The 10,548-nt window shown below is 40.9% G+C and overlaps 1 protein-coding gene across 1 annotated transcript; it reads left to right on the forward strand.

Annotated features, from left to right (window-relative positions):
* The first annotated feature begins 3,855 nt into the window (after positions 1-3,855).
* dnajc15 (DnaJ (Hsp40) homolog, subfamily C, member 15) lies at positions 3,856-10,176 on the forward strand. Its single transcript, XM_072444089.1, has 6 exons — positions 3,856-4,010; positions 7,284-7,335; positions 7,415-7,488; positions 8,160-8,236; positions 8,888-8,958; positions 9,764-10,176. The coding sequence occupies exons 1-6, from the start codon at positions 3,903-3,905 to the stop codon at positions 9,832-9,834; spliced, it is 453 nt and encodes a 150-aa protein (XP_072300190.1). The 5' UTR covers positions 3,856-3,902; the 3' UTR covers positions 9,835-10,176.
* The last annotated feature ends 372 nt before the right edge of the window (positions 10,177-10,548 follow it).

Consider the following 10,548-nt stretch of genomic DNA (forward strand, 5'->3'; position numbering starts at 1 on the left):
AGACGGGAAAACGGGCACCAGACATGATCAGGGAAAGAGCTTTAATGACGCCAAATTGGACGGAGAAAGAACGACATTGTGTGTATTTAGTTCTATTTCCCGTGATTTAAGTCAGAGATGCAGCAGCAGCCTCAGCTTCCCCCTCACTGTCTCTTCTTCTCTGTCTGCATGTGAGCTGTGCGTCTTCTTCTCTTCTACCGCTATATAATATTGTGGGAAAATAATAATATAATAATAGACAAATTGCACTATACAAAAAAAAGTATATATATATATATATATATATATATATATATATATAGAGAGAGAGAGAGAGAGAGAGAGAGAGAGAGAAATAATAAATATATATATTGTTCTCTATTTCTTTATATAGGTTTTTTGTATTATGTAAGTTTTAGTATCCCACCAAAGACACTCATTCAAGTTTATGCAGAATTTACACAAAGAAAAAACTTTTTTGACCCTCTAAACATTAATTCAACAAAATAAAGTCGCTCTCATATTTGTCAAATAAAAAAATGTTGACTTTAGCTGAGTTTTTGCCCAAATTTCCTAGTGTGATGTCATCAATTACAAAAAAATGGCTATTCCGTGATAACATTTTCTAATGTTTAGCTAAATTCAAAATATATTTATCTTAACTGCATTTAGTTCAACGAGTCAAGGAGGGGGTAGTAATAATAATAGAAATAATAATAATAATAATGATGATAATAATAATGATGATGATGATGATTATGACAATATTGATAATAAAAAGATAAGATAAGATGTGCCTTTATTGTCCAGACATGGGGAAATTACATTGTTGCAATGCAGGTAGATACAGAGGAAAAGGACAGATAACTTATAGGAAGTTTAAAAACACTCTTAATAGAAGAACTCTTATAAACAAAACTCTTATAAACAAAACTCTTATAAACAAAAACTCCTATAGACAAAACCTCTCATCTCTTAATAAGGAATGGAGGGGAAAATTAAAGATAAAATAAAATAAAACACCTAGCATAAAACAAAATAATACTACTAATAATGGTAAAATAAACACTCTATTTACATTAGTTATATGAACATAATAATAATAATAATGATGATAATAATATTGATGATAATAATAATAATAATAATAATAATAATAATAATAATAATAATAATAATAATAATGATGATAATAATATTGATGATAATAATAATAATAATAATAATAATAATAATAATAATAATAATAATAATAATAATAATAATAATAATAATAATAATAGAGCAGTCCTTGTCACGGGCTCTTCTCAGTGTCTTTCCCCCCAGGTCGAAGTGAGCACGTGGTGCCGCGCGCAGGCCGCACTCGCGTCTCCTTGACACGTAATGACGGGGCCTCTCAGGCGCCCTCATCTCACGTCCTCGGGGCCAAATCCAATTATAAAGCACAATGGAACCCCCGCTCCGCATCCGCGCCGCGTCCGCGTCCTCGCCGCGCCTCCCCGCGCCCCGACACTGCGCTCTCGCCGCGTCCCCGCCGCGCCCTCACCGCTGCGCACCTCATCATGTCGAGGGTCCACAAGGGCCCCGCGCGTGCACCTGGACAGGCTCGCGCGGTCGGAGCGGGACAATGGAAAAACACAAACACTCAGGGAAACATACGCGCCGTGGATCTGAAGCCTGCGCGCGACAAAAGGCTCAATTTGACGGGCACAAGCCGCAGCTGCGGGATTGTGAGCAGTGCAATGTGGGGAACAGCTCAGACAGAAGGGGCTTTTCTATATGTCTAAACTAAAAGAGTGTTTCTCAAGAGGCCGAGCTTTAAACTCAACAGTGTCGCCATCTAGTGGGGAAAGTCTAACGTTATCACTGGTATAAACCGTGAAATATATTCTGCAACGTAATAACTTTGGAATCTATTTACTTTGCAGAGTAAAGTTGATGTTTAACTATGCACCTTGAGATTTTTGTGTTTTATAATTGTTCAAACGTCAAATGGCAAATAAATAAAACTAAAAGAAGACAAACTAAGCCTCTTTTTCACATCATCATGGTCATTTCAATTAATCTTAAAGTTGTGTCTCATAAATTATCTGCTACACTTGGAATCAACAATAATCTGGTTTATTTCTTTTTCTGTTTTTTGTTATTCTTTGCACTTGTTATAATCAAACTTTTTGGAAATTGATTTAACTTACAGCTGTTGGTGAAAAAAAAAAAACTAAAAAACTGAAGTATTAAAAAAGTACACCATTATAAATAATATGTAGACTATAATATTGTATAAATACTAGGATTACAACGATTAATCAGAATAATCTGGACTACTTCTAAATATAATTGTATTTGGAAAATCTTGTTTGGACAAGAGACTCTAAAGCACATGACAAAAGAACTTATACACCAAAGACAGCAACATTATTATCTAAATATAGACATAGAAAAATATGATCTATCTATCTATGATCTATCACCTTATTTCAATATTTATTTGATTAAAATTGTTTTCAAAAATCTCGTTTGACTTGTCGATGTCTAATAGATCCATGTAATATTCTTCGATCTTTCCAGCGCCTTCAACACCATCCAGCCGCTGCTCCTGAGGGACAAGCTGGAGACGGCTGGTGTGGAGTATGACCTGGCAGAGTGGATCCTGGACTACCTCACAGACCGACCCCAGTTTGTGAGAGCCCGGGACTGTGTGTCTGACATCCGGACCTGCAGTGTGGGGGCGCCCCAGGGCACTGTCCTCGCGCCCTTTCTCTTCACCCTCTACACTGCAGACCTCAGACACGACACGGACAGCTGTGTCCTGCAGAAGTTCTCTGATGACTCCGCCATCATCGGACTCATCACGGACGACGACGATGCGGAGTACAGAGGACTGGAGCAGGACTTTGTGGACTGGTGTCAGCGGAACCACCTCCTCATCAACGCGGGGAAGACCAAGGAGATGGTGGTGGATTTCCGCAGACGCCACCCCACTGCCCCCTCACCAGTGAACATCAGGGAAGGGACATTGAGAGAGTGGACTCATACAAGTACCTGGGTGTTCATCTGAACCACAAACTGGACTGGACTCATAACACAGACGCACTGTACAGGAAGAGCCAGAGTCGGCTCTACCTCCTGAGGAGACTCAGGTCTTTTGGAGTGACAGGGCCACTCCTGAAGACCTTCTACGACTCTGTGGTGGCATCAGCTCCTGTAGGTGTGGCCTGCTGGAGCAGCAGCATCACAGAGAGGGAGAGGAAGAGGCTGGACAGAGTCATCAAGAAGTCCAGCTCCGTCCTGGGCTGTGCTCTGGACTCGGTGCAGGAGGTGGGGGACAGGAGGGTCCTGGCTAAACTCACATCTATGCTGGACCATGAGTGTCGCCCCCTGCAGGACACTCTGTCCGCTCTGGAGAGCAGCTTCAGTGACAGACTGATCCACCCTCGCTGTGTGAAGGAAAGGTTCCGTAGGTCTTTCCTTCCTGCTGCTGTCAGACTTTATAACAAAAACTGTTAGTCCTGAACACTCGCAATACTGACCTAACCTAATACTGATGTGCAATTCTGTCATATGTGCAATTACTGTGAAATTCATGTGCAATCTATGTGCTGTCGTGACACATATTCATGTGCAATTACTGTCGGGATCACATGCAATGGTATTTATGTATTTATTTATTCATTTGTCTATGGGAGTTTTTATTTATTTATAGGAGATCTTCTACTGAAAGTGTTTTTCAGACTTCCTATAAGTGATCTTTTCTTCTGTATCTACCTCTGTATCTACCTGCGTTGCACCAATGAAATTTCCCCATGTGGGACAATAAAGGAATATCTTATCTTATCTTAAAATATTCGCTGGTAGCGTCATCGGATGTTTACATGTTGATACCGGAAGTGGGTCCGCTGTGACTTCCGGTACCTTGACGCAACATGGCGAGCACCGGCGTGACCCGCGGAGACGGAGGAGATCTGATGCGAGACGCGGAATATGCGCCTAAAAACAGCTCCAGGAGCGACGCGGACATCGACAGGAGACTGGTGAGACAGAGAGGACGTGTCCAACATCTGTGGTTTATTCATGTGTCCAACATCTGTGGTTTATTTATGTGTCCAACATCTGTGGTTTATTCATGTGTCCAACATCTGTGGTTTATTCATGTGTCCAACATCTGTGGTTTATTTATGTGTCCAACATCTGTGGTTTATTCATGTGTCCAACATCTGTGGTTTATTCATGTGTCCAACATCTGTGGTTTATTCATGTGTCCAACATCTGTGGTTTATTCATGTGTCCAACATCTGTGGTTTATTCATGTGTCCAACATCTGTCTTTTTATAAATGTTTTTTACAATGGCTCTGGCGGCAAGCAGAAGCTTCTCCCAGGTCTTCTTCAGGTTAATGATGTATACACCGTCACTTTTTCTTTTGTAGACGTCAAGGTTAGATAACGTGAAACTTAGATAACGGCTCTGACGGCGTGACACTGCGTCACATTCAACACAGTCACAAACATTTACACAGTTACAAACATTTACACAGTCACAAACATTTACACAGTTACAAACATTTACACAGTTACAAACATTTACACAGTTACAAACATTTACACAGTCACAAACATTTACACAGTTACAAACATTTACACAGTTACAAACATTTACACAGTTACAAACATTTACACAGTTACAAACATTTACACAGTTACAAACACTTACACAGTCACAAACATTTACACAGTTACAAACACTTACACAGTCACAAACATTTACACAGTCACAAACATTTACACAGTTACAAACATTTACACAGTCACAAACATTTACAGTTACAAACATTTACACAGTTACAAACATTTACACAGTCACAAACATTTACACAGTTACAAACATTTACACAGTCACAAACATTTACACAGTCACAAACATTTACACAGTTACAAACATTTACACAGTCACAAACATTTACACAGTCACAAACATTTACACAGTTACAAACATTTACACAGTTACAAACATTTACACAGTTACAAACATTTACACAGTCACAAACATTTACACAGTTACAAACATTTACACAGTTACAAACATTTACACAGTTACAAACATTTACACAGTCACAAACATTTACACAGTTACAAACATTTACACAGTTGCAAACATTCAACACAGTTACAAACATTTACACAGTTACAAACACTTACACAGTCACAAACATTTACACAGTCACAAACATTTACACAGTCACAAACATTTACACAGTTACAAACATTTACACAGTTGCAAACATTCAACACAGTTACAAACATTTACACAGTCACAAACATTTACACAGTCACAAACATTTACACCGTTACAAACATTTACACAGTTACAAACATTTACACAGTTACAAACACTTACACAGTCACAAACATTTACACCGTTACAAACACTTACACAGTCACAAACATTTACACAGTTACAAACATTTACACAGTCACAAACATTTACACAGTCACAAACATTTACACAGTTACAAACACTTACACAGTCACAAACATTTACACAGTTACAAACATTTACACAGTTACAAACATTTACACAGTTACAAACATTTACACAGTTACAAACATTTACACAGTCACAAACATTTACACAGTCACAAACATTCAACACAGTTACAAACACTTACACAGTCACAAACATTTACACAGTCACAAACATTTACACAGTTACAAACATTTACACAGTTACAAACATTTACACAGTCACAAACATTTACACAGTCACAAACATTTACACAGTCACAAACATTTACACAGTTACAAACATTTACACAGTCACAAACATTTACACGCTTTTTATGTTCTCAACATCACTGCGTCACATTCATCTGACCAAATGAATTACTTGGTGCATTTGTCCTCCACAGTGAGTGAGTGTGGAGGTCCACAATGAGTGAGTGTGGAGGTCAACAGTGAGTGTGGAGGTCAACAGTGAGTGTGGAGGTCCACAATGAGTGAGTGTGGAGGTCCACAATGAGTGAGTGTGGAGGTCCACAGTGAGTGAGTGTGGAGGTCAACAGTGAGTGTGGAGGTCCACAGTGAGTGTGGAGGTCCACAGTGAGTGTGGAGGTCCACAGTGAGTGTGGAGGGTCCACAGTGAGTGTGGAGGTCCACAGTGAGTGTGGAGGTCCACAGTGAGTGTGGAGGGTCCACAGTGAGTGTGGAGGGTCCACAGTGAGTGTGGAGGTCCACAGTGAGTGTGGAGGTCCACAGTGAGTGAGTGTGGAGGTCCACAGTGAGTGAGTGTGGAGGGTCCACAGTGAGTGTGGAGGTCCACAGTGAGTGTGGAGGTCCACAGTGAGTGTGGAGGTCCACAGTGAGTGTGGAGGTCCACAGTGAGTGTGGAGGGTCCACAGTGAGTGTGGAGGGTCCACAGTGAGTGTGGAGGTCCACAGTGAGTGTGGAGGTCCACAGTGAGTGTGGAGGTCCACAGTGAGTGTGGAGGGTCCACAGTGAGTGAGTGTGGAGGTCCACAGTGAGTGAGTGTGGAGGGTCCACAGTGAGTGTGGAGGTCCACAGTGAGTGTGGAGGGTCCACAGTGAGTGAGTGTGGAGGTCCACAGTGAGTGAGTGTGGAGGGTCCACAGTGAGTGAGTGTGGAGGGTCCACAGTGAGTGAGTGTGGAGGGTCCACAGTGAGTGTGGAGGTCCACAGTGAGTGTGGAGGGTCCACAGTGAGTGAGTGTGGAGGTCCACAGTGAGTGAGTGTGGAGGGTCCACAGTGAGTGAGTGTGGAGGGTCCACAGTGAGTGAGTGTGGAGGTCCACAGTGAGTGTGGAGGGTCCACAGTGAGTGTGGAGTGTCCACAGTGAGTGTGGAGGGTCCACAGTGAGTGAGTGTGGAGGGTCCACAGTGAGTGAGTGTGGAGGTCCACAGTGAGTGTGGAGGGTCCACAGTGAGTGAGTGTGGAGGGTCCACAGTGAGTGAGTGTGGAGGTCCACAGTGAGTGTGGAGGGTCCACAGTGAGTGTGGAGGGTCCACAGTGAGTGAGTGTGGAGGGTCCACAGTGAGTGAGTGTGGAGGTCCACAGTGAGTGTGGAGGTCCACAGTGAGTATGGAGGACCCTCTACCTGAAACATGACATAATACTCCTGTATAAAAGTATTTCAGAAGTGTATTTGGGCCTCAGAGCTCCTGTCGTGGACACAGTGACACTTAAATTCAGGTTTAAAAAAAGAAACAGCTTCAAACAAACGTTCATGAAATGTAAAGTATTGAGACTCTTCAGCTGCAGCAGGTCATGACAGGAGATGCCTCTTGTGTCCACAGGGCGGCGCTCTGATCGCGGTGGGTCTGGGCGTGGCTGCTGCAGGATTCGCAGGTGTGTTGGTTGTTCTGCCTGTGTTTGTTTCTTCTCTCGCTGCAGACAATCTTCATCTCGTGTGTTTTGTGCCGCTCAGGACGGTACGCGCTCCACCTCTGGAAACCTCTGGGTCAAGTGTTCACTGAGCGCGTGCAGAAGATGCCGTCGCTCGTGAGTACTTTGTTTACATCTTTCAATTATTCATTTATTTTCTGAGCAAATAAGAGCAAAATCCTTCATTAATATTCATACACGCTGTAAAAATAGATGATAATTATTTTTTTTAAGTTAATGTGACATAAACGACCAGATAAAAACTGCAACGTTTATGTTTTTTAAGTTTAGAATGTGTTGAAATTACTTATTTTTGTGTCTAAAATTATTATTTCAGTTTCTGACATTAAACTTCCTGAAAGACAAAATGTAATTAAATATGACAAAAATAGACGGATTAAAAAAGGTCTTTACATTTAGGTCTATATTTGGACTATTATTGAATTAAAAAATTACTTATTTTTTGGTTCTTACAAATATATTACGACCTGAATAATCATATAGTTATCAATATGACATTTAGTCTTTAAATATAGAGAAAATGGATTAAAAGGCTGAAGTCAAATACTTATCTTTAGGTTTAGTTTCTTTTTAATACTTTTTTTTATTCGTCGCCATAACGACAAAGATTGTATTGGATTGTTGCTGTTAAAACTATAAAACGCCTGGTTGAACTTGAGACCGCGGTGACGTTCCCTTGACGACTGCGCGTTTGTGGTGACGTTCCCTTGACGCCGCGCGTTTGTGGTGACGTTCCCTTGACGACCGTGCGTCTTCTCTGTGTCCAGGCGTTCTCGGCGTATTACAAAGGTGGATTCGAGCCGACGATGACCAAACGAGAGGCCAGTCTGATCCTGGGCATCGGGTAAAACAACAGACAGACACAGACAGAGCGAGACAGAGAGAGACAGAGAGACACACAGACACACAGACACACACACACAGACACACACACACACACACACACACACACACACACAGACAGACAGACAGACAGACAGGAACACGAGCTCACTGCTGTTTTTTCTGTCTGACACCTGTGTGTCTGTGTGTGTGTCTGTGTGTGTGTGTGTGTGTGTTTTGTGTGTGTGTGTGTGTGTTGTGTGTGTGTGTGTGTTTTGTGTGTGTGTGTGTGTGTTGTGTGTCTGTTGTGTTGTGTGTGTGTGTGTGTGTTGTGTTGTGTTGTGTGTCTGTTGTGTGTGTGTGTGTGTTTTGTGTGTGTGTCTGTGTGTGTGTCTGTGTGTGTGTGTCTGTGTGTGTCTCTGTGTGTGTGTGTCTGTTGTGTGTGTGTGTGTGTGTTGTGTGTCTGTTGTGTTGTGTGTGTGTGTGTGTGTTGTGTTGTGTTGTGTGTCTGTTGTGTGTGTGTGTGTGTGTCTGTTGTGTTGTGTGTCTGTTGTGTTGTGTGTGTGTGTGTGTGTTGTGTGCGTGTGTGTGTCTGTTGTGTTGTGTGTGTGTGTGTGTGTGTGTGTTGTGTGTGTGTGTGTGTGTGTGTGTGTTGTGTTGTGTGTGTTCACAGCCCGACCAGCACCAAGGCCAAAGTGAGAGAGGCCCATCGCAGGATCGTGGTCCTCAACCATCCAGACAAAGGTACGAGATAAAGCAGCACACCCGGGGGACGGATAATATACCGCGCTCGCCGACGCTCGGTTTAATCCCCGTTTGGAGGAATGTTACCGAGGTTTTAAGACTTCTGGAGTCTAATGATGTAGAGATATCCAGATTGTCTTAATTAATCAATAATCACGATTATCCAGGTCACAACGTAAGAACCAAAATTACAATAATTGTGACCATTTTTTAAATTCAATATATTGTCCAAAAATAGACCTAAATGTAATGTCTAATGATAGTGACAATTTTAGAAGTATTTTTTGTTCGATATACAGCCCCAAAAATATAGTAAGAGTATAAGTAAAAAAAATGCATAATAGAGAAGAAAAAACATATATAAGTTGCAATTTATGGGAAATGTATTTGATAAAATCCAAGACCAAGAACAGACTTTTCATCTGTAAATGCAGTTTAAAATAATAACAGATGAGAGAACATGGTGAATAGAGGTAGGTATGCTAACGCTAACACCTTCAGCTACATGACGTATGCTAACGCTAACACCTTCAGCTACATGACGTATGCTAACGCTAACACCTTCAGCTACATGAGGCACAGACAGAACTGTGGTAAGTGTCTGGTATGTTAACGTAACATATGAACAGTTATTCAGATAACTATAGCATAAAGAACATGCTAACAAGTTTAGCAAAGCATCAGTTTTACCCCAAATCACTAAATCCACTGAATTCTTCTTCCTCTGTGTCACTTCTAAACAACTCCACAAACTCCGGAGGTCGCCGCGGTAACGCTCGTCTGAATGTTTGTTCTTCTGCTCCAGGTGGATCTCCGTTCATCGCCGCCAAAATCAACGAAGCGAAAGACCTTTTGGACAAAGAAGGTCGACGGTGACGCGTCCGGATATTTTAGCGAAGTTTTAAAGTCGTAAAAACATTTATTTATTGCGGGTTTTATCGACAATAACACGTGAAATACTCGTCGGGGTCAATGACATTATATTTAAAGTGTTTTTTGGAGCGTTCTCTGCAGATGAAATGTCCTCCAAACTCTGTAAAACTGTGTAAGCGTCTCCTGCGCATGGCGAAGGTGGTTTTGTAAATAAACGGAATGGAAAGTATAGTCTGGTCCTCGTATTGCATCGTGTACACAGTGTGTTCCACAACGACGTAAAGGTTCTGAAGTGATGGAAAACTAAGTAAAAGGTGAATTTATCTGAAAAAAATGGTGGAATAAACTCATAATTAAACTCCAAAATGTCAAGATGTTGCAGTGTCTTTCTGCTGTCGTGAATATGAATCCTTTTAACAACAATGGCAAAACAATTAGACGATTAATCGACGAGATCTATCGTCCTTTTTGTGTTAAAATGAAGTTACATGTTTAGAAAGAACACATTTTCTTCATAATATGTAACATAAAAGAAGCATTTTATTAATTATTATTTATTAAGTATAAATCGAACCATGTGAAGATTATTTAGATTTTTAAACATTGGTGATTTTCTAACTTGGAATTTTTTACAAAAAAAAAACATGTTGGATTTGAATATTATTTCATTTGTTTTTTATTTCATTTTTTAATTGAATCTACAACATTAACTGACTA

The sequence above is a fragment of the Eucyclogobius newberryi genome, unplaced genomic scaffold, assembly GCF_026437365.1.
Source record: "Eucyclogobius newberryi isolate DKJ021-1_F unplaced genomic scaffold, fEucNew1.0.hap1 SCAF_14, whole genome shotgun sequence".
NCBI classification, from domain to species: domain Eukaryota; kingdom Metazoa; phylum Chordata; class Actinopteri; order Gobiiformes; family Gobiidae; genus Eucyclogobius; species Eucyclogobius newberryi.